This window comes from Nannobrachium achirus (genome assembly GCF_963921795.1).
Source record: "Nannobrachium achirus genome assembly, chromosome: 18".
In the NCBI taxonomy this organism is placed as follows: Eukaryota; Metazoa; Chordata; class Actinopteri; order Myctophiformes; family Myctophidae; genus Nannobrachium; species Nannobrachium achirus.
In genome coordinates this window covers 53890115-53914844 of record NC_137825.1, presented here as the reverse complement: position 1 = coordinate 53914844, position 24730 = coordinate 53890115, and the positions used below count along the sequence as shown (strand labels likewise).

The following is a 24730-nucleotide window of genomic DNA, read 5'->3' as shown; positions in this document are numbered from 1 at the left end:
CGAGGGCCATTTGCGGGCCGTGGGGGGCTACTTTCTGGCCCCCACCAACCCCAGTAATAATGGGGTAATAATCGTATCTCCAAATTTGTACGTTCTTTCGCGAAGTAAAGCCCTGCTTCATCATACAAGGCCGTCGCACAAAAGTAGTGAAAACAGCAGATCTACAAGCACACACCCGAGGCGGTGTGTGCTTGTAGATCGGCTGTTTTCACTAGTTTAAATCATTTTTAAAATGATAAATGCAAAAGGAACGGTTTTGGACATACAAGATTTTCACCCGACAACGACGATATCTGAACTGTCGCTGGAGTAGCGGGAACGCCAAGTCGCCCCCTGCAATGTTCTGGCCCTCGGCTTGGTACCCAGGACATATTTCGGCCCTTGGGGAAAACTAATTGGGGAACCCTGGTATACTGCATAGCAATTTTTCTCTCTCTCTCTCAGTACAGAACAGGCCTGCGCATCAAGATATGTGCTAGGGAGCCTGTAAGGGCACTGAAGTACAGTATACTGCAAGACAGCCTTGAGCAAATCTTCAAAACGCGCTCAATTGATTGCCAGTTTATTAACCTGTCATTGGCATAAATCACAATCTTTTTATATGCTTCGGCGGCTCTTCCCAAGGCATGCTTTAAGCGTCATTTCATGGCAACACCACATTACACAATACGATGCACGCTGAAATGAATGGCAGAGTAGAGAGTGAAAGAAAACAAGGTTATAATATTCCAAGGGTTATAACAGGTCACGTATCAAAGGTTATAGGCGGGATTAGGGCTGTCACAATTATTACATAATCGTCTAATCGTGGTTATTTGACATTATCGCAATTATTTTGTCATAATCGTCATAATCGTGAATGTTGAAAAATGTCAGAAATAGTGGAAATAGCAGATCTACAAGCTCACAACGCGTCGCATCGCGACGCGTTGTGAGCTTGTAGATCGGCTATTTCCACTATCAATGTTCTTTTTTAAGTAGTAAGTCGTCAAATATGTCAGTCATTTCTTCACGTATTTAGGTTTTGTGTCATATCTGCCATGTGCCAACTTCAAAGCCTAAAAGCCAAACAGAGATGTAATTGTCAACGACAAAATCACAATGAAATCGTCAATCGCCAATTATTTGAGTGACAATTAATCGTCATGTAAAATGTCACATCGTGACAGCCCTAGGCGGGGTCAGATCCACATACCAGTTTCATTTTCCACAGGTGCTGACGCCGAAGCACCATTGTTTTCACAACCAGCATACAGGGTACACATGCAAGGGCAATCAGCACCAACAAAACCTGGATCCCCATCTACAGATTCAAAACAGAGAGAAGGTAAACGACAGTGGTGGGGAAAAAAGTACTCACAAGTTTTACTTAGGTAAAAGTGTCAACACAGCCATGTAGAAATGCTCCGATACTCCAAACAATATTAGGATCCGAGGTGTAGTGGAGTAGAAGTAAAGGTATTGGAAATTGAAACACTCAAGTGTATTTTCCAGAAATACATAATATCGACGTCAACGGGGAGATACTGTAATTTCTCGGTTCCTGAAGAAAATGTGTTTCGTGCGACAACAGTGATAATACAGTAAGCAGCTCGTTACAGTTTGCAGTGGACCAAGAACTCAGAGTGAGTGATTTAGCAGAAAGAAAGTAAAGACATTAGACAATAAATGCAAAAAGCTCATTTTCAACTAAATGCAATGATAGCTGACAACTGTATATCATTTTAACATCAAGGCCCACCAAAACACATTTTAGTCGACTAAATGAACTGTAGATTTAGTCGACTAAAATTGAGCGATATTCAGTCGACTAAAACTAGACTTAACACTACAACATTGCATATGACCAAAATGTGACTAAATGTAATTTTTTCAAAAGACTAAAACTACATCACAATTCGCTGTCAAAATTAACACTGTGCTAGACCAGTGGTTCTCAACCTGTGGGTCGGGACCCCCAGAGGGATCCCCAAATTATTTTGGGGGGGTCCCCAGATGATTAACTTTATGTGCTGCACTGTTTTCTCACTCTACAGTAAACAAACCAACATATAGTTTAAGTGTATAGAGGGTATCTGCACATTTCTAAAGTGACAATTGAAGGACTTTTTAACACCCCTGAAATGACAAATTAAACATTGGCCAAATTGTCAAATATTAGAGGCAGCAATTGCGAAAATAGCCGATCTACATGCTCACAACGCCTCGCGTTGCGAGGCGTTGTGAGCATGTAGATCTGCTATTTTCACAATAGAACCGTGTTATACAAAATGTAATGCCTCAACTCTTAGTGCTCGTCAGGGTGGGGGGGTCCCCAGTTAAAATATGATTATTTGGGGGGTCGCGGCCTGAAAAGGTTGAGAACCACTGTGTTAGACCACTGTGGGAAAAGGAACAGAGCGACAGGAGAGGCAGAGGGGTGGAAGTGGGTGGGGGGTGTACCTGTCCCCGGTACAGGGGCTTGTTGGAGGGGTCGTTGTAGTTAAAGAGACACATGTTGATGAAGTGGATGAGCAGACTGGGCGCGTCCTTGGAGGTGAAGACGTCGTAGGCGGTCCACTTGATGAAGACCAGCAGGATGAGGTAGCCAAACAGGCTGGACATGAACACGATCTCCGGGATGAAGCCCAGGAAGATGTTCAGTGGCTTCTTGAAGTACCTGCAGGCCACGGGAAAATCATGTACAGCAGTGCTTTTCAACCCCTTTTCACATCAATGTCCATTATTTATTTGGGCATTGGAGTATTTTGTCCACAAGTCCATGCTGTATTTATGTTGTTACCATAGGAGAGATAACAGGCCCACGTTGACAATTCTTCTACATTCTCTAATTAGCCAGTAGCTATGCCCCTCCCAAAAAGCTAGCTTAGAATAACTTCCTGCTTGCCAAGGTTTGCCTTGGCAACAGCCTTGGCAAGCTGCCGGTTACTAAGCTAGCATTGGACAAAAGCTTTTAGGGGAGGGGCATAGCTACTGGCTAATTGTGTAGACTTCTTGTAAATTAAATAATTCAGATGTGAGAGCGTAAAATGAAACCAAACTCAAGAGTTTAAAGATCTCTAGGTCTATTTGGTTACCAACTCTCCTTCATTTAGCTGGGGACCACCTGGAACGCCCTCAAGGACCACTGGTGGCCCCCGGACCACTGGTTGAGAACCACTGATGTACAGTTCAAAAGGGGAAGATAAACATATCGTCGCTGTCGGGTGGAAACCTAACTATGTCCAAAACTGTTAGTTTTCAGGACAAATAGCAAAAACAGCAGATCGACAAGCTCAGTAAGTCATCCTAATAAACATCCAGCGAGGAATACAGCCTCTGTTATGACTGTATCTGGCTGTTGCTTTGAAGCCACGGACCACATTGTACACCAAACGCATGGCAAGCAGCGCGTAGCAGCCGCATGGGAATAAAGAGGACTCTTGTCTTGAACCTTGGCTGTCTGTCCAACAACTGAGCCTGTTACAGACTTACTGGTCTTCCTCTGTCTTGAACGGGGCTCGCTCAAGCCTTCTGAGGCCCTGGGCCAGAATGTAATTATCACCACACTTTGGAGACGTTGTAATTGGCTAAAGATAACAATGTGGTATCATAAAAAAAAAAAAAAGGTTTTGAAAAAAATATAGATTAGAATATACCCATTTTTACAATAGCCATTTCACACAGATTGACCGATTCTACTTCTCTTAAAGGACAACTTTACAACTTTACAACAAGGGTTCATATTTTAGAATGAAAAAGTGAGTGTTAAAATGTTTTCATTTGCTTCGTTCTATTGTTTTATATGTATTTTGAGACACAATAAGCCAGCAGTTTCTTTATTGTTATTTACAGTAACACTTCTAGCCCCCATAAGTCACATCCAACCATGAAAGGTTGCGTTGTATCTTGGGAATGGGCTAGCTTATTCTGTGTAAAATGACATATTTAGCCACTTGTACGCATGCCCCCAGCCACTGAAATACAAATCTCTAAAACAATAGAAAGAAGTAAATGAAATAATTTTAACACCCATCTTTTATATTCTTTAATTACAATCTAAAATATGAACCCTTGTTGTAAAAAACTAAAGTTGTCCTTTAACACAACAGTTTTTATTCATGAGTGTCTGCCTCTGTAGCATACATTTTGGAGTGGTACAGTATGCCGACTGACATCATCAAAAGTGTACTTTGCAAGCCAAACCCCACAATCAATCCTCCGGTTCTAGGCAACACAGAAGGGGGGGGGGACTTTTTTCTTATTTCCACACGACAGCTCTAACGTATATTAATGACATAGTTCATTGTTGAAAATGAGTGGTATTCCCCTTTAAGTACATTTTGACGCCAATACTTATGTAATTTTGCTCTCAAGTATATTTTGAATTCCTAACCTGTACTTGTAACAGAGTACTTCTGTATTGCAGTATTGATACTTTTACTTAAAGGGGAAGACCACCCATTTTCTTTCTTTTTTTTTTTTCTCAAATTTTTATCCCACGATTTTGCAACCCATTTTCACCCAGTGCCAATTGCCTATGTAATCCTGGGCTCTGCTCTCCCTCTGCCACGCCTGGGGAGACAACGTGACCACCCATTTTCAATATTGAACTGTGTCATTAATATACCTTAGAGGAGTTGTGTGGAAATAGAAAAAAAAGGTTCCCCCCCTTCTGTGTTGCCTAGAACTGGAGGATTGATTTTGGGGTTTGTATTGTAAAGTACAACAATACAAACCCCAAAATCAATCCTCCAGTTCTAGGCAACACAGAAGGGGGGAACCTTTTTTTTTCTATTTCCACACAACTCCTCTAAGGCAGTGGTTCTCAAACTTTTTGGGCTTCAGTACCCCCTTTTCCTGATTGCTGAATCCAAGTACCCCCTATAATCCAGTGACCCATACAAGTCTGTAACTCTGACAGTGTACAAATGGAACCAAATGTACCCTAACGGGTTCATTTGGTTCCATTTGTACACTGCCAGAGTTAAGGGGATACCTTGAAATTTGGTAGTTTGAGAAACACTGCTCTAATCGACAACATTTTGACTAGAAAATACTGACATCAAAAGTCCAGTTTTTATGTCAATATGTTGAAAATAAAAGCAAGTAGCCTGTTTTCTATTCAGTAACAGTAAAATGTGTACTTTATTTGGTTTAAAGCTACGTATAGAGAGCAGCACGTTCACATATTTGTCAATGTTTTATCAGTAAACATAACAGTAAAATAAATGTTTCCATTTTCCATGTTCTCTCAAGTACCCCCTGTAGTACCTCTGCGTACCCCTAGGGGTACACGTACCCCCATTTGAGAAACACTGCTCTAAGGTATATTAATGACACAGTTCAATATTGAAAATGGGTGGTCTTCCCCTTTAAGTAACAAAATGGAGTGTGTGACTTACAGGTGGTTGAAGAGGCTGAGGGACACTCCAAACAGCATGTGGATCACACCCAGAATCACTGACATCTTCATCTTGAAAGAGTTCAGGAAGGTCAGCTTGTTGGCGGCAACGTTCCATACCTGTAAAGACGTGACAAGAAAAAAGGCCTGGACTTTAGCGGGACTGATGAAAACAAACCAGATCATATACATCATCAGTGGTTCTCAACCTGTGGGTCTGGACCCCCCCCCCCGGTCCCCAGATGATTAACATTGTTTTCTCACTCAACAGTAAAGAAACCAACATAACGTTTAAGTTTATAGAGGGTATCTGCACATTTCTAAAGTGACAATGTAAGGACTTTTTATTAACTCTAAAACGACAAATAGTCAAATATTAGAGGCAGAAATTGTGAAAATAGCCGATCTGCATGTGAGCATGTAGATCTGCTATTTTCACAATAGAACCGTGTTATACAAAATGTAATGCCTCAACTTATAGTGCTCGTCAGGGTTGGGGGGGTCCCCAGATTATTTTGGGGGTCGCGGCCTGAAAAGGTTGAGAACCACTGATATACATGACTTCTCTAAAGCCTGATTTATGCTTAGTTGTATGCCCGCGTTGCGTGCCGAAATTGACAGAGCCGCAAGCTCACAAACTCACAGCGTGACCGCTGTGAACTTGTAGATCAGCTACATTCCGCTCGACACCGGCGCACAACTATGAATGAATTAAGCGTTGTCTTGTCATCATTTTCTATTCGTGGTATTTACCGGGTCAATTCCGAGCGGATAAGGCCCACCAAACACTCCAGGAACTGCCGGATCCAGCTGTAACACTGCGTTGCCATCAAGCGTATCAAACCTAGAACCAATTCACAAGCAAGCAAAACGAGATTTCTCTGTCACATTTGATTCTTGGACAAAATCAAGCATTAGTTACTTTGTAGATTTTTTTTATTTTTTTTATTACAAAACATATGTTAACCACATCAGCCCTATATACATTTTGGGCAGTTGAAAATAGCCGACCTACAAGTTCACAATGCGTCGCAATGCGATGCATTGTGAGCGTGTAAATCTGCTATTTTCAAAGGATTCTGATACATTTTATACACAGAAAACTTGTGAAATGGGAGCACTTTCTACTTTTGGTACTTTTAAGTACATTTTTAACACACTGGATCTAAGCAACAAACTGCGTGACTTACGTCCAGTTGCCTCCTTTGGCGCTGAACATGGGCCGGACGCTCCACGAAGAACCGAACATGTTGAGGGACTTGGAGAAGCAGTCGTTGTAGATGAGGCCGGTGTACATGGAGAACAGCCCCATCAGGAGGATGATGTACCGACCAGCAAACACCATGTTGAACATCTGCACGGATAAAAAGAACACAAACTCAACAAGACGTTGCTAAAGGTGAGCATTTTCTCTACAGGGCGCAGCAGAGTACCGTATAGGGCTTTGGTCAAAGGCCGGGTTTGTTTTGATCAATTCACGTTCTCAAAGAGTTCGATTTCTAAATGTTATTTGGGATCTACAGATGCTTTCGTTTCAAGTCTTCAGGCTTTACTGCTCTTTTCCTGAAAATGACCTGTAAATGCATTTTTTTCACAGGTTTTGGCTGTTTTGTCTTTCAAATGTGTATGCAGAATGGAGCGTATTTTTGCAGAAACACACAAATGGCAAGAAACCACTCCATTCCCATTGAGAAGCAGAATCCACCTTCATAGGTAGATTTAAGTCAAAGTCAGAGAAGGTCATAAAAATTTCAAAAATAGCTGATCTACAAGCTCAATGTTCTGCAAATCCCCTGAAAATCTACTGTCTTGCCAATGACAGGACGTGTGAAGTTTTGGAATGGCACTATCTAAGCTCATCATGAATCAAAATAGAGTTAAATAGCAGCCCAAAATAAACTAATTAGGGTCCTGCTTAACCTTCCCTATTAGACTCACCTCACCGCTACTCACCAGTTAAGAGTGGGGTGGCTCAGAGTAGATGACAGAGTACAGCAACTTGCAATGGGCCTGGTGTACAAGATACACTACACCACTATGATACCCAAGTACCTATCAAAATACTTTATAAACATTAAGGATGTCCATAATTACAACACCAGAGGCAGCGCCACAGATCACTTTCAACCCAGAGTCAAAACCAACAAAGGGTCAAACTCTTTTTTCTGCTATACCACCAAAATGTGGAAAGCCTTACCTTAATGTTATATGAGATACTTAAATGGTTTCCTGTGGAAATAAGCTTAGTCTTTTCATGGATCTCCTTTTAGTAGACCTTGTACCCGTGAACTGTACCGTCATGAAACTGTACCATTTCCTATGCAAACTTCTAATAAAGTCTTCAATCAATCAATCAATCAATCAATCAGTAGGGATTGGTACTGTAGGCTACCGTATATCAAATCTTATCGTAAATTGTCAAATACAGATCTGCATTTATTTTAAACCAGTACCTCGTTGTCAGTCTTCTGGGAGACGATGCGACTCTCTCGGATGACCAGGTAGAGGGCCGCGCAGGTCATCAGCAAACCATGACCCATGTCCCCAAACATGACGGCAAACAGGAAGGGGAAGGTGATGATGGTGTACGGTGCTGGAGGAAATACCAGAAGATGACATGAAGATAACATAAGTTACATAACATACACTTTTAGAGATGCCTGGCAGACAAAAGATCATATTGTCGTCTACCCTTTTTCACTGACAAAAACTAAATAAGAACTAAATACAGAATAAACTAAGCTATGATGACTAAAACTAAGACATATTTGACAATTTTGTCAACAAATAAAAACTAGAATAAAAAACAAGTACTTCTATGTTTGGTCGCGCTTGGGTGTGAAAATAAACTCACAACACATCGCAGTGTAAAGCATCGTCTGTTTTCAGCATGTCGGCTATTTTCAGCGTGCAACCTAAGTGTAAAATCTGGCATTACGACTAAAACTAGTCGACAAATCTAAACGCTGTATAATCTCACTCTTTAACACACAGGTCAAAGGTCAATATTTATTACTTAAGTTAGTTGAAATCAGATATCATTTCTATTAATATCAGTGCTTATACAATTAAGTAAGTAAGCTTTTCCCATCGCAATGCTATAGGTGCTGAATTGGAATAGAAACCTGGGTTGATCTCCCGGTAGTTTCCAATGCCGTAGGCATCCACTATGTTCTGAAAGCCAGAGGTGAACTTGTTGGTCTTGTTGAAGGTGGGCGGGGTCTGCTTGGTCTGCATCCTGTTGAGAATAGATGGCACCGTGGAGCCACTCCTCTCCTATAGGGATGGGACCATATGAACATGTCATATTCCTTGTTCCCCCTCTCAGTGGCTGCTTAAACCCATTTAGGCCTAGACATATTGAATGCTTTAACCAGTGAAAAATAGCAGATATACAAGCTCACAGCGCGGCACCGAGTGCCGCGCTGCGAGCTCGTAGATCTGCTATTTTTTATAAAGTCGTGAAAATGTGTGCAAATCTTTGAATACCGGTATACGTATTTTTCAAAGCGAACGTTTGTAACTCAAATTTTGCTTCTGGGTGGTCCCTGGAACTAGATATTTTGAGATGGGGTCCGTGGCCGAATAAATATCATTTTGGGGGTCCTTCACATGAAAATGTTTGAGAACCACTGATATAGTAGTCTCTCAAGAACAGATTAACTGAGCTCCAGTTAAGTGAAAAGGACCTTTTCTTTGACGATGGCTAGCCAGATTGCTGACATAGAAACATTTTTTTTTTCTCAAAAAGTCTTAGAGGAATTCAAAAGACACTTATAGAATCGGGTCAAAATTCTAATTTTCACGATTTTTCAAAAATAACAGATATACAAGCTCACAGCGCGGCACCGAGTGCCGCGCTGTGAGCTTGTAGATCTGCTATTTTTCAATAGTTAAAACATAAAATAATACGTCATACCATTATTGTGACAAAAGAAATTACGATTTACTAGCCTGATTTCAGACTCAGCTCACTCGGCGCTGGGTCTATGATCTGGAAGCAGGCTAGCGATTTACGATATTATCGCGATAATCAAAATCCATAATCCCGGGGGGTGGAACATTTGCCAAGATTGTGTCGCAACGCGTTGTGAGCTTGTAGATCGGCTTGTAGAAAATACTCTATTGTATGTATTGTCTGAGTGGTTGTTATAAAAATGTAAAACCTTGAATGAAATGATATTTAAAAAAGACTGTATCAAGTACGTATATTATGAGTGCCTATTACCAATTATAGAGAGTTTAAGTGGTACCGGATATGCAGCTCGGCAAATAAAAGGTGAATTGATCCCAGTGCATGACGGAGGACGGTATCACGATAAATTAAATCTCCACGGTACGATTACCACGAGTGTTTTCATCACGATACATGATAATAGGGGTGGGCAATATAATCGATATGGCAATACATCGCAATAGTTTATTTGCCAATACTGTATTGATACTTCAGGCCGTAGTATCGCGATACTTTGAGGGAAAAAAAATACGTTCCCATGCATAGGAACCAATGGTAGAAGTCCGGTCCTGACACTCCGCTGCCTCTAGATGTCGGTTTACTATAGTAGCTACTTCCCCTTCCCACGGTTCAGTGAGTGAGGTCTCTCGAGAAAATGGCTGCGAACGACGAAAACAACAACATTAGAGCAGCGCCTTCAGCTTTTAAGGCTGATATATCGCGATAGTATCGCAATAGTATCGTATCACAAAGATTCGCAATATATCGTAATAGCATTGCATCGTGACCCAAGTATCGTGATACATATTGCATCGCGAGATTCTTGCCAATATCCACCCCTACATGATAATATCGCTTATCGTCCCATCGTTACTCTCCTGTCAGCCGGACCACATGACAGCTTCATGTCGCTCTCAAGTACTCTAGTAGTACATTTTGTGTAGTGTGTAGGTCTGGGCGATACGAGCTCATCGTCAAGATTGTTTCAATCTTTCGCCACGATCACGATGAGTGAACAATGATATTTTTTTAAATCGTGAGGCGAAATGTTGTGAACCCGTAGATTCTTGCTATTTTTGTACGCCACCATCGCACAACGAAGTATAATACAGAGTTAAGTGGTTGATGAGACTAATTGATTTATTTGATTATAAACAAATCGAGTAGAAATGTATTTTGTGTTGATTTGTTAATAATATAAGAAAAGAAACTCACACTGCTTCTTGATTGTTCCTAACATAACCTACATGAGTTATTATTTCTACATAAATGTGGGTTTCTGTACAGTACGTACAGTTAGGGCTGTCACGATTATGACATTTTACATGACGATTATTTGTCACTCAAATAATTGCGATTAACGATTTAATTGTGTTTTTGTCGTTGACAATTAAATTTCTGTTTGGCTTTTAGGCTTTTGAGTTGCACATGGTAGATATGACACAACCTAAATATACAAAGAAATTACTGACATATTTGACAACTTTATACTTAAAAAAGAACATTGATAGTGGAAATAGCCGATCTACAAGCTCACAACGCGTTGTGAGCTTGTAGATCTGCTATTTCCACTATTTTTTACTTTTAAAAAACTATATGAAACTTTTTCAACATGGAAACGATTATGACATTTATGAAAAATAATCACGGTTATGTAAAAAGATCACGATTAGACGATTATGTAATAATTGTGACAGCCCTACGTACAGTACATTTTGTACTGTGTGTGTTTCTCATAACTTCCATTGAGTCTTACAGAGGCGTAATTCGACCACACGTGACGGGCGGTGCAGGAAAGGTGAATGGACAAGATGACTAAAAGGGTCCCCCACATAAAGCTACATGACATGACTAATGACAACAACAGAAAATACACTGACACCAGGTCAGCTGCAATGCCCATGGCATAGACTCTTGTTATGCTTGGCAGCGTGCTAACATTACTTCAGCAATTGCCCGTTCCTGTTATTTCAGCAAGCTTTAGATATGAGAGCATTGAAGCAAAGCCCTTCAGTAAGCTCTCTGTGACTGTAGAAAATTAATTCCGCGTTATCATAGTTTCATGGTCTATTGCAGTGTTTCTCAACCTTTTTTCTCCATGGGCACACCAACATAATACGGCGGTGTAAATATCGTCACTGTCGGGAAGAAACCTTGTATCTCCAAGTTTCAAATGCGTACGTTTCTTCGCAAAGTAAAGCCCTGCTTCATCATACAAGGCTGTCACACAACAGTGGTGAAAACAGCAGATCTACAAGCACACAACGCCTCGCACTGCGAGGCGTTGTGTGCTTGTAGATCGGCTGTTTTCACTAGTTTAAATCATTTTTAAAATGATAAATACAATACTGGCTTTCAAGCAGTTTCAAGGGGCACACTTGGTCTATTGTATAACAGGAATTGCATAACATTGTTACAGTCATGCTATACTGTTCGCTATATCCGCTATATGGCGAGCACAATACCTTAACTAAACAACAACAGGAAACAGAGACATAAAATCAACTGGGTGGTGGCGGCCAGAATGTTACGCAGGCTCACCAGCTCCTATCCAGGACTAACAGAGACAATCTGAACAGGGAAGGGAATCAGAAAAATGCTCTACTACTCAAAAAGAATCATCCAGATTTACTATAATATTTACAAACCTATTAGAATCGCCAAATCTAGCAAATGAGATACAGTTTATACACTAATATGTGTCAAATATTTAGTAATGTCCTTTTTCCGCTAGCATTATGTTTTTGTTTCACTATTCGGGCCTTGGAAGACCATTAAGTGGAGCTGTTCAGTGACGGAGAAGTGGAGCAGCAGGAGCGGTACAAAAAGAGAGTTGAGCCAGAAGGCAAAGCTCCCTGTCTACCGTGCAATCTTCATTCCTACTCTCACCTATGGTCATGAAGTGTGTGTCATGACCGAAATCGGCCGCAATGAGTTTTCTCAGACGGGTGAGAGATTGGGCGAGTTCATTCATCCGTGAGTTGTCTCGCGTGGCCATACTGTTGCCTAACGCGATTTGCAAATGCTCCCGGCATACAGTCTGGGGCACGGAAATAGAAACGAAGAGTGCGAGATAGAGCGGATGTGACGCAACCGCTCCCTTGGTGCAGTAGCAATAACATGTCCTACTGGAAGCGTTATGTCTCCTTTCAACATTTTTGGGGCGTTATTTCTTCTTTCTCTGGTGTTGTTGGTGTTACTTCCATGATGTTTTCAAATGTTTTCTTAAACTATACACCCATAACAAGAATATGTCGCTCGACGGACTCTGTCTGTGCTAGTGTGTGTTTCTGTTATGTTTCCAGTGGGACTACAGTTCAGTGCAGCACTGGCTACTTCCGATACTCGCCGTTCGGGAGCTGCCGTTCCAGACTCTATATAGCATTCGGAGATTGTGGAATAGTTGTTCTGGCTACGCAAGACTAATCCGTGAGAGACTCAGAATAGAATCGCTGCTCCTTCACTTGGAAAGGAGCCAGCTTAGGTGGGTCAGGCATCTAGTACGGATGCCTCCCGAGCGTCTCTCTAGGGAGGTCCTCGCTGCATGTCCCACTGGGAAGGACCAAGGGGCAGACCGAGGGCCAGATGGAGAGATTACATCTCCAAACTGGCCTGGGAACGCCTCGCGATCCCCCAGGAGGAAGTTGCTAATGTTGCTCGGGAGAGGGAAGTTTGGAGCTCTCGGCTGGAGCTGCTGCCCCCCGCGACCCGACTCCGGATAAGCGGATGAAGATGGATGGATGGATGGATGGATGGATTTTCAGTGACCAACAGTTGTAACTGTTCCTGGGTGTGAAAATAATATCGTCGTTGTCGGGTGGAAACCTTGCATATCCAAGACCTTTCGTTTTGTGTTTATCGTTTTGAATATGAACTAAACTAGTGAAAATAGCAGATCTACAAGCACACAACGCCTCGCGCCGCGAGGCGTTGTGTGCTTGTAGATCGGCTGTTTTCACTACTTTTGTGCGACAGCCTTGTATGATGAGGCAGGGCTTTACTTGGTGAAAAAAAACGTACAAACTTGAAACTTGGGAGATACGAGGTTTCCGCCCGGACAACGACGATACGCAAAAATGTGAGAGTGTGAAAGGCTCCCGGGCGGACTCACCGTCCCTCGACGCAGGGCAAACTGAATGGAGTCCAGGTCGGAGACGGGGCACCACACCTCGGCGATGAGGCACTTCTGGGTGACGTCGATGTTGCAGAGGTTGAGCGTGTGGTAGATGGCCTTCATCTTCCTCACCTTGATGAACCACACCCTCATGGTCTTGGAGGCCGCCTGGAGGACGCGCTGGCGATGGTCCTCCGTCTGGTTCAGCACCTATGAGGTTATGAACAGTGTCAGTGATTTTGTACTTAACACATATGGTGCCAACCCCGAGTTTCCCGAGTTTGTATTGGTACTACCGCTGTGCCAACCCCGAGTTTCCCGAGTTTGGGCCGTTTTTGGAAAAAATAAATGTTTTCTTTTTTCAAAAAAATTTTTTGGACCTCCAGAAATGTATTAGGCATGATCGCGATCGCGAAATTGCATGTTTAACCCCCATACCAACTCATTCTTTCAAACATGGCAGCCATGTTTGTTTAAATCTGAAGAAAACATAATGGCTGATAAATCATGAATGCCTGAACGGATTTCCAAGCGGATTTTTTTGTTTGAAAGCTGTGAACAGCATCTACACACGTGGTGCATCATCTAGGCAGGGGCGTGCACTTTTTACACAATTGCACAATTACATGGAAGTCTATGGTAACCATGGCAACGCGAGACATTGAAGAGAAAAAATAATTGCAACATAAGTGTTAAAGGGGCACTCCACCACTTTTCAACCTATCTTCATATAATAGGTCCTCACTAATGTTCATGATAAAATATCACAATTTTTTTCTACTCAGTTTGGGTCTCATAGGAGAGCTGTGGGTGGGTCAAATCCTTACTACCGGTGACATCATCAATGGGAAATGCAAGCTAATAGAAACTGCAGGCTTTCTATTCCTGAAAAAGTTGCAATGTTCAAGTGGAAGCCATTGTTCTCGTGATAATAAAAATCTAAATGTTTTTTTTCAAAAATATTATTAATTTTTTTTTTGTCAAACAATGATGTCACCGGTAGAAGGATTTGACAGCTCTCCTATGAGACCCAGACTGAATAGAAAAACATGAACATTAGTGAGGACCTATTATATGAAGACAGGTTGAAAAGTGGTGGAGTACCCCTTTAAGTGAAAGCATCAACACTCTTACAAGCAGAAGTCCCGCATTCAAATGTACTTGAGGGAAAGTACTAAAGTATCGACATCAAAATATACTGTAATTAAAGTACTCATTGTGCAGAATGTCCAATTTCACAGGTTTAAAATGTAAAAAAAATCGTTAAGAAATGAGATAAACAGTACAGTACTTGAGTAAATGTAATTAATCACTTTACACACTGAATAGTGTTCAGACACCCATTTTCTTCATAGTGTTGCACTGAACCTAGAAGGTAGTGTCAGATTAGTCCAGGGTTGTGCTAATTCATACTATATGCACTATTGTATAAAATGACAAATACGATTTATAGTATTTTCAATGTGTCCATGTGAAAATGTAAAAAAGAAACAAGTACATTTTTGTCCAGCGACAGAGTTCTGCTACAATTCGACGCTGTCTGAATTAGCCTTTACATGCCGTGTGAAGCATAATGGAGTATTTTCTTCATGTGTAACACGGATAACATTGGGGAGACCACAGCATTGTAGAAGAGGGAAAGAGACTTAGCAGTTAAGGCTAAAGAAATAAAATAGCAAAACATCCACCCTCTGATTTAAGGCTGTATGGCCGTTGGAAATGCATCTTATCTCAAGAAAACACATGGCACCTGAAAACATGCAACTTGTGTGAAGTTTTATGGTCGGCATTGAATTTCTGACACTTTGGAGGAATCATTTATATTGTCGAAAATGGGCTTGTTTTTCAGGTGGAACTGTGCCTAAAACAATTGGCTGACTTCACTTCAAAGTCACCTCTCTCAATGGCGAGTACAATCTCATTTCCTCCTTCTTTCACTCTCTCTGTCTCGAACAAATGCACGTGAACTATCCTACTCACGCCCTCTCTCTTTACTTTTTGACTTCCTTATCTGCTTCAGGGCTACGAGTTATCTATAGTCATTTCCTCTCACTTGGCATTGCTGCTCAATAAATTCCATATAATTGAGCTTTGTTGTCATTTAGGCCTCTTTGGTTAAACTGAAGCTATGGTTTCTCTTTGCCAGTGGTGGTAAAAGTACTCAAAATCCTAAAGGGGGTGAGAGTGGATTCCGCCAATGCATTTCAATGGGAATGGTGTGGATTTGTGCTCTTGCGCAGCTTTCAGCGTGCCGCGCAGACCCTGCGTTTATGCTTGAAACAATGTTTTTCCCCTCTGTCCAATCGGGTGAGCCGAAGACGGACTCAGGAAGTTGTTGTACGTGTGTCATTGGTTATTGGGAGAATCCGCTGACTGCAATCCGCTGACTGATCTGCAGATCTACAAGCTCACAATGTGAGCTTGCAGATCTGCTATTTTCAAATGGATGAAATGTATAGGGCTGAAGTGGTTAAGCTATGTTTTTTAATAATAATACAAATGTACAGTAAGTTGCTAGTAACTAAAGTACACTACAAGTAATTCTAGTGGCGTAAAGGTACAATATTTGCCTCTGAGATGTATCGGGGTAGTAAAAGTACAGAAAATTGGAAATACTCCAGTGTACTTAAGTACAGTACTACTGCAATTAAGCAATGAATCATAAAGTCTCCAGGCACGGATACATGTGATTTACAAAGGCTGCAAAGCTTGTACACGTGTAATGCTCGAATCAGGACCTCAAATGAGTGTGTTGTCAAGAAAGACATGCCTATGTGGTTGCGTGTTATTGCTGCTGCTGAAAAAACGAAACTAGTAAGACGCCTCTGGGCGCGCCATCTGGCCAGTGATGTATATCGGACCAGTTATCCATATATGGAGAGACCCCTGCATGATAGTCAATAATGTTATGTCAAAACATGCCCATATATGGGCATTCCCAGATATGTCCTTAATATTGATGACATTGGGACAGGGATCTTCATATATGGGCATAAAACATATGTTAATTAGTAAAGCCAAGCAGGACCTTGGCAAGTGTTGATGCCTGGCGATCTCCATATATGGGCATATGGGGGTACTCTAACAGGGAATCATCTGGGAATGCCCATACTGTATATGGACATTTTATTTAAATTGTATCCTTTATTAATGATAATATGTATCCATATACATGGAGATCCCTATCTGAACCAGCCACACAGATATGCGCCATGCCTTTGCCATCTGGCCAGTGATATATGTCGATTACATCAGGGATCTTCATATATGAGCATAAAAGGGATACCCATGTATGGACTTTTACATAGGTGATGTCACCTTTGATATCACCTGTGATGTCACAGTGACATTGATGAGGTGATGTCACGTGACATCACTTCCTGTACGGACGGACCGCACTCCCGTATGGACGGACAAGCTGCGACATTTCTCATGGCATACTGCGACCTTTGGTCGCAACAAAACATTCATAGAAGACATCATACCATCTGGAGGTCATCGATACGGGTGTTGACCCCTGCCAGCATCTCCTTCCTCTCCCCAGGAGTCTCGGGACAGGGGTAGAGAGAGGCGCGGAACCTGTTTAAAGACAAAACAAAACACCAAACCACAGTTTAGACTAGTGTCTCTCAACGTTTTGCTTCAGGTCACCCCTGTAAATAACTTTTTCATCCACGGCACACCCCCTGAATTACATTGTTACTTTACAGTACCTTGCATTCATGTAAAATATGTAATTTTTTCCCACCTAAGATACAGTATGTCGCAAGGAATAATTGAGAGAATGTCAGTTTCCATTATGGCAGGTCGAAAATAACTTTTTAATCTTGACGTTTAACCACGTTTTAAACCACAGCATCCCTTTTGGTACTTCCCCCCAGAATATTTGGGGAACAACCCAAAATAGCCGATCTACAAGCTCGTCTCGCTGCGATGCGCTGTGAGCTTGCAGATCTGCTATTTTCAGAGCGCAAACAAACAAAAAAGGACGTCTTTTAGTTCTACTGGATCTCTTCTCCACTAGACCCTCCGTAACATTTTAGTCTAGTTTTTCTTCTGCTGACAAAATTGCCAATATATTTAGTCATAGTTTTAGTAATTGCTTAGTTTTTATATCGTTTTTATTTAGTCAAATAAAAGGTAGTCGACGAACATACCGTAGTTTTAGTCGACGAAATCAACACTGTACTGCAGTAAACGTATCCACCTGTTTCCGTGAGAATTTACAGTAGCATTATCTGTGGGACACTTCCGGAGAACAGCTGACATACAAGCTCACGCCGCGTTGCAGATGCAACCGTTGTGAGCTTGTAGATCACACTCGGCTGCGGCGCCGGAAGCTGCCGCACACCTTCTGCGCAATGCACGATGGGATGTTGGCAGGGACGTGCTGGCCATTGGGAAAAGGCGTTGGCGTTGTGTGCTTGTAGATCGGCTGTTTTCACTAGTTTAGTTCATTTTTAAAATGATAAATACAAAACAAACGGTTTTGGACATACAAGGTTTCCACCCGTCAACGACAAAATATAACTCATGTAATTGGCCCACTGGCTTGTCACTTGTCATGATCTGAAATGGCAAATCTTTGAGTAGCAGCAGCGCTATAGAGAGATCTCTCTCTCTCTATAGCGCGCAATGAGGGCCTCTGCAACTCTTTTTCCGGGGCTGAATCAGGGGCCCAGCACGTCCCTGGATGTTGGAAAGTCGTGGATAGTATTATATGGTACCCACCCCTCACAGATCTTCTTGACCCGGTTCTTCAGCTGGTCCCCTTGGAAGAAGATGATGAACACAGACTTGTGCACTTGGTCGCCCTGCCAGAAAGAGAACAACGGGTTATTGTCTGAAAACAGAAACTACCGTGGCTGTATCTGGTAGGTTTGGCTATTCTTCTACCAAAACTTTGGCAGAGAATCAACCTTTGTTTTCGGGGTCCTTTTCTCTCCTGAAATCCTAGTTTGTTTGTAAACTGAAAGCAGACCATGAATTTGGGGATTTATTAACCAGTGAATAAAAAATAAATAAATAAATCTGGCCCGATTTTGTTCATCCCTGTTATTAAATGACACTAAAGAGGAATAATGTAAAAGTAACAGCTTATTTTAGGATGTACAGTATACGTATGACTGACGAGTTATTATGGATACCACCGCAGTTCTAGGCAAACCCTGCTGTGATTGGCCAGAAGTCGCTGTGATAGCCAGTTCTCGTTTTTGCAACAATGCCTAAACCTAACCCTATCCCTAATTTCAGTAATACTTGGCCTAAACCTAACCTTAACCCTAACCCTAACCTCAGTAAAACAATGCCTGCCAGGGAGCCAATCAAGTAACAGGTGAGGCGGGTCTATCCAATAACGTAGGTGGAATTCATGATCGCGCGTGACTGACCGTGGTGGGGTCCTCCAAGGGGTCCTCGATTTCTGCCTGGCGCAAAAAGACGTTGCCGCGACACACCCGCCACAGCATCCTTTCAAAGGTCGGGATCCGCTCCCGGCTGATCACCCCGGCAACGAACCTGCACCGGCAAAAGACAATGCTGTTCAGTAAAGGGTCATTGTTAACACACTTAAAGGAGTAGTTCACCCCCAAAATGACTTTTTTTCTATTGATTAATCACGCCATGGAGACTTGAGTTCAATAATATTTTTAGTTTTTTGTCACATTCCTAAGACAAAAATGTGATAACAATAAATTTACCCCCATTTGTTCCGGATGGGGACCCGTTTCGAAACGGGTCCCCATCCGGAATCAATGAGGGTAAATTTACTCTAATGGCATGGCATGAGTAATCAATAGAAAAAAAGTCATTTTGGGGGTGAACTACTCCTTTAAGACCTGGAATTAGTTTATACTTTAGCTATTGAAAAATGGCAGATCTACAAGCTCAGATCTGCGAGCTTGTAGAGCTGCTATTTTTGAAAAATCATAAAAATGTGTGCAAATCTTTGAATATATCTTTTTTAAAGTGAACATTTGTAACTCAAATATTTGGATCCTTAAGGGCCTATAGCTCATGTACAAATGGACACTTGTGTCTAAATCAGGGGTGCCCAGGCCAGAAGGTATGTTATTATCTACCTGCAGATCGCAAAGGCTGGGCAGGTAGACCACATGACGTGCCCCTAACAAATATATATAATTTAAATATAAAAGGATATTTCTGCCACTTGAATTAAAGTGACTTGATTGATTGACCTCTGGTCTAAATGGACCTGTTCCATTTGTACACTCCCAGAGTTATGAGTTAAACATTTTGAGAACCACTGGTCTGCTTTTTTGTTATGGCTGCTTAATAACACAGCAATAATTCACCCTTTGTCAGCCTTCTGATTGGTCCCTGGCTGACCAACCAGCAGGCTCTTTCTGCCTTGTCCTGCCCTGGTTCCGCCTGTTTTATGTTGAATTTGCTAAAACATCATTTTTGGAGAAATAAAAACATGCCCAGTCACTATACTGCACCTGAGAGGCTGCTGTTTAAAATGAGAATTGAATACACAAAATAACAATAAGAAGCAACTGAATTTCAATGGTAGTGGATGGAGAGAAAGGACTTTTGTCCCAACAAGACACAGCAACCAATGGGTGCGAAGAGGGGCGGGACAACGGGTGAGACTTGACAAAGGGTGAATTACTAACCATCCTCCCAACCATGATTGACCTTTTTGACGAGCGTCATTAAGTGCGGGTACTTTACCCCAGTCTGAGGGGGGCGCCGCGGCCTCCTTCACTGCCTTCCATCAGGGATGACGACTCCTCCAACAGGTTGGGGTCCTCCATCTGTTTAAGTGGTTAGGAGAATAATTAGTTTACGGGGTTGGCCATTGCTGAGTGGTTAGTTGTCCCAGGTTCGATTCCCCCGCCAGGCCAGCAATGTGTTGATGTGTGTGTCCCTGAGCAAGACGATCGGCTGGGTTGAGCTGATAACTTAATTTTCCCCCGGGAGCAGTAGGTCCACATTACATAGCCTATTAATTAAAACCCATGGATGAACTTCATTTTCTAAAGTGGTGGTGCCATAGTGTTGTACTTTTACTGTTTTGTATGTGTCTATAGAGTTAATAGTACTCTAATAGACCCCCAGGTGTCGTTATAATATGCAAATATGTCTACCCTATGTATTTTTGGTTTCTTCCTGAAATAAATCAGAGGTTTTGGTGTTTGGGCCAAACTGAAATACACTGATATAATGACATCATAATAGCATCCCTTCCTGGGTGTGGCGAACTTCAGCTGGGCCACATAAAAACATAATTTTAACACTTTCTGTACAATCTTTTGTAAAAAGAAATCTTCCTCCTAGTATAATCATAATACCTGATGATTATGTTGTAGGGGGGGGAAATATCACGGCACAGCGTCTTTAATATGTTATAATAAAATAATCCTGTATCTTGCATACAAAACCTCTCGTCCTTTTACAGAGAGAAGGTTTTTCTACCCACTTTTGAACTATGATTCATGGATCATACAGTGTTGGTCTATACGGTGTAACAGCATTGTGATGGGAGGATGCAGCGGGAGCAGAACAATGGAGAGGGGAGGGTGCTGTGGGATGAACTGAGCTACCAAACAGAGCCGGATCAGAAAGGAAACGGACCTCGTCGAAGAACTGCTGCGTGCGGCGCAGGATGTGCTTGAGCTCCGTCAGCTCCAGGAAGTTCTTCTTCAGAGCCTCCTGGTTGGTGTTGATCTCCTTCAGCTCGTTCTCCAGCTTCTCAAAGGTGGCCTGTCAATCATCACCAAGAGCATGAACATTTCATGTCACGATTATTGTGACAAAAGAAATCGAGATTTACAATATTATCACGATAATCACAATCCATTATCCTGGGGCGAGAGCCTTGCTTTCAAGAACGCATCTAGCTTTTAAGTCAGATTTTCCTCATGTACCTCACAGTAGAACAACATGGATTCAGGTGTTTTCATTAGGCTATAGTGCTTTTATCAGTGATATACAGCAACCAGATAAGTACCTCTAAATCGATCATGTCCCTGGGGAAAGGGACCTCTGGGTTTTCTCCAGTGTCCACTGTCGGGATGTTGGCTTTCTTGATCTCCTTCTCCACAAACCCTGTAGAGAGGCGAGGATTCAACATTCAATACATTTGAATTTAAATGTTGATGTACATTTATAAGCCGTCCCAAAACCATAATGAAGAAGAAAAGTGAAAAGTGGTCCTTGAGGGGGTTCCAGGTGGTCCCGAGCTAAATGATGGGAGAGTTGGTAAACAAATGGACCCTTATAGATCTTTAACCAAATGGACTTGGATTTGGTTTAATTTTACACAATTTGGTTGTAATTTTTACGAGAGAGTTAAAGGGGAAGACCACCCATTTTCAATATTGAACTATGTCATTAATATACCTTAGAGTTGTGTGAAAAAAAAAAAAAAACAGTTCCCCCCCTTCTGTGTTGCCTAGTACTGGAGGATTGATTTTGGGGTTTGTATTGTAAAGTACAATGTGTGATGTCATCAAGTTGTAATTTGCAATACAAACCCCAAAATCAATCCTCCAGTTCTAGGCAACACAGAAGAGGGGGAACTTTTTTTTTTATTTCCACACAACTCCTCTAAGGTATATTAATGACATAGTTCAATATTGAAAATGGGTGGTCTTCCCCTTTAAATTATTGTTTAACTCTTATAGTGCCAATCCTGAACTAGTTCGGGATAGTTTGGACCGTATTAACGTCCAGGGTGCCAATCCCGAACTAGTTCGGGATTTATTATTATTATTTTTTTATAAAAAAACATTTTTTTTTTTTTTTTTTTTTAATTTTCGAGCCGGGCCGCCGGCCGTCATCTGTTTACACGGCCCGCGAGAGTGCCGCGCCGCCGATATTTGCCATCCACTCCAATGCAATCCAAGATCTTTAGAGCTCATTTTCTCTGTTCCATGCATATCCATGAGGTGTGCAAGGTTTAATCACGGCTAAATCGCCGAAAATAGGGCTTCTAAAATGCTTGGTAGCCAATAGCTAACTTCAAGCTAACTTCATTCTGTTCCTGTTCATGCACAAAGGAAAGTGTTCAGGCGCATCATGGCTGCGCACGGCTTGTGCATATACAGCGCTTGTCTATGGTGGATTCTATGGCCATTGGGCGCCCTCTAGTGTTAATACTAAAAGCTTGTATGTCTCTACAGGATAACTTGAGGCCGATCGCCCCCCAGCGTGGGAAAAGTAGTCTCCTAAATGTATTTCTAAAAAGTAAAAGTAGGCTACCAATAGCAAATCATGTCAGCCAATCGCGACGGTCGGAGGCGTGGTCTGGGAGCGAGAAAGGGGGAGGCGGGGGTAGCGGGGAACGATCGGCCTCAAGTTATCCTGTAGAGACCATAAAATGGTTTGGGCCCACTTGTATAGTTGGCCTATCGGGGATGACAGATGGCCAGTTCACCCCTGATACCTCAATACAACATGGAATTAGCCAGTAGCTATGCCCCTCCCCTAAAAGCTTTTGTCCAATGCTACCTTAGCAACCGGCAGCTGGCCAAGGCTGTTGCCAAGGCAAACCTTGGCAAGCAGGAAGTTATTCTAAGCTAGTATTGGACAAAAGCTTTTTGGGAGGGGCATAGCTACTGGCTAATTATGGGGGTAAAAAGATTGTATCCATCGGTAACAAGTGTTGGGTCTGAGGCTATCAAATGGTGGTCCGTGGCTCAAATGCAGAATAAATAATGGACTTGGTATGAAAAAGGTTGAAAACCACTGAGTTATTATAAGATTAGGAGTCTTTTTTGTTTTCTTCTTTTCTTTTTCTTTCTTTTTCCCCCCTTTTCTCTGGGGAGGTTACTTACTCAATTTCCTGTCCATCTCCTCACATCTCCTCACTTCATTCACAAACTTCCGCTGGAAAACGTTCACATCCGGATTGAGCTGCGTGTGGAAAGGGGAGAAGAAAGGAAACAAAACATGACCATACCATACATCTGTATCCAGAGTAACATATCGTCACTGTCGGGTAGAAACCTCGTATCTTCAAGTTTCAAGTTTGTGTGTTTTTTCACCAAGTAAAGCCCTGCTTCATCACACAAGGCGAAAACAGCCGATCTACAAGCACACAACGCCTCGCGCCGCGAGGCGTTGTGTGCTTGTAGATCTGCTATTTTCACTAGTTTAGTTCATTTTTAAAATGATGAACACAACACGAACGGTCTTGGACATACAAGGTTTCCACCCGACAACGACGATATCCTAATGGTTCACAACCAGTGGTCCGGGTTCCACCATTGGTCCTTGAGGGGGTTCTAGGTCGGTCCCCAGCTAAATGATGGAGAGTTGGCAACCAAATGGACCCATCTTTATCTCTTGAGACGCGAGTTAAATTATTGTAAAACGTCTGCATTACTTAATTTACAAGAAGTCTACACAATTCTACACAATTAGACAATTGTTGTTTTGATTGACGTTTTGCCTGTTAATATCTCCTATGGTCCCACGTCAACAGGCTACCGCATGGAAACAAAACCTTCTTACAAAATATTGTACGTTTTGGGCCTGAGTGGCTAAATCTCAAATCCGTGGCTCAAATGCCAAATAAGAAATGGACCTTGACAGGAAAAGGGTTGAAAACTAATTACACAGAGAGATGGAGAGAGCAGGGACCTTTCTACCCATGTAGAAAGCTGGCCCACCCATCGATTTTGGCAAAAAAAAAACAAAAAAACGTAACTTTTTTTTATCATGTCTCTTTCATTAAATAAAATGTTTTTTTTTCTTGATTTTTTTTTGTCTTGCTTAATATGAATAAATGAACAGTACTTTCCAACTGTCGCTCCGATGATGCATCTTTTACACTAGCAGCAGTTGGCTACTGTGTGTTTGGAGGGGGAGTGTTAGTTTATATTTGGAAATGTGTTGTTGGGATGAAGTGCAGCTGGGAACTCAATGCATTGTATTAACCTATCAATTATTGTTCATTGATACTGCTGCCTGCACCCGTTTTAACCCCCAAAAAACCTAATAATGTACAAAATAAATAAATAATAATAATCCAGAAATTTCACACGCGCAAGAGACCCCCCTGTGCCCACCCTGAAGTTGCCAGGCCCAGCCTATTTCTCTGTTCTGGCTGCACCCCTAGGAGAGAGAGAGAGAGAGTAATTTACATTTATATTATATATACATATCGTCACTGTCGGGCAGAAACCTCGTATCTCCAAGTTTCAAGTTTGTACGTTTTTTCACCAAGTAAAGAAAGCCCTGCTTCATCATACAAGGCCGCCGCACAAAAGTAGTGAAACCAGCCGATCTACAAGCACTGTGCGCTTGT

General features: G+C 42.0%; 1 protein-coding gene across 13 annotated transcripts in view; it reads right to left on the bottom strand.

The window, feature by feature from the left end:
* atp6v0a1b (ATPase H+ transporting V0 subunit a1b) overlaps positions 1-24730 on the bottom strand; it is a gene marked incomplete at its 3' end in the record, with an annotated part of 39329 nt that overhangs the window by 14337 nt on the left and 262 nt on the right. For 5 of the 13 annotated variants that reach the window (XM_080747807.1, XM_080747813.1, XM_080747818.1 and 2 more), the window contains exons 2-16: positions 23256-23334; positions 21428-21525; positions 21052-21180; positions 20149-20231; positions 18843-18969; positions 18184-18266; positions 16938-17031; positions 13450-13662; positions 8509-8659; positions 7837-7976; positions 6574-6737; positions 6137-6227; positions 5385-5503; positions 2443-2659; positions 1196-1303 (exon numbers count right to left, since the gene is read on the bottom strand). In XM_080747807.1, coding sequence (XP_080603933.1) covers positions 1196-1303; positions 2443-2659; positions 5385-5503; positions 6137-6227; positions 6574-6737; positions 7837-7976; positions 8509-8659; positions 13450-13662; positions 16938-17031; positions 18184-18266; positions 18843-18969; positions 20149-20231; positions 21052-21180; positions 21428-21525; positions 23256-23334 — 1896 coding nt within the window. Of the gene's footprint in view, positions 1-1195; positions 1304-2442; positions 2660-5384; positions 5504-6136; positions 6228-6573; positions 6738-7836; positions 7977-8508; positions 8660-13449; positions 13663-16937; positions 17032-18183; positions 18267-18842; positions 18970-20148; positions 20232-21012; positions 21181-21427; positions 21526-23255; positions 23335-24730 lie in introns of all 13 variants that reach the window. The other 8 variants (XM_080747812.1, XM_080747815.1, XM_080747814.1 and 5 more) reach the window with 5 other exon arrangements.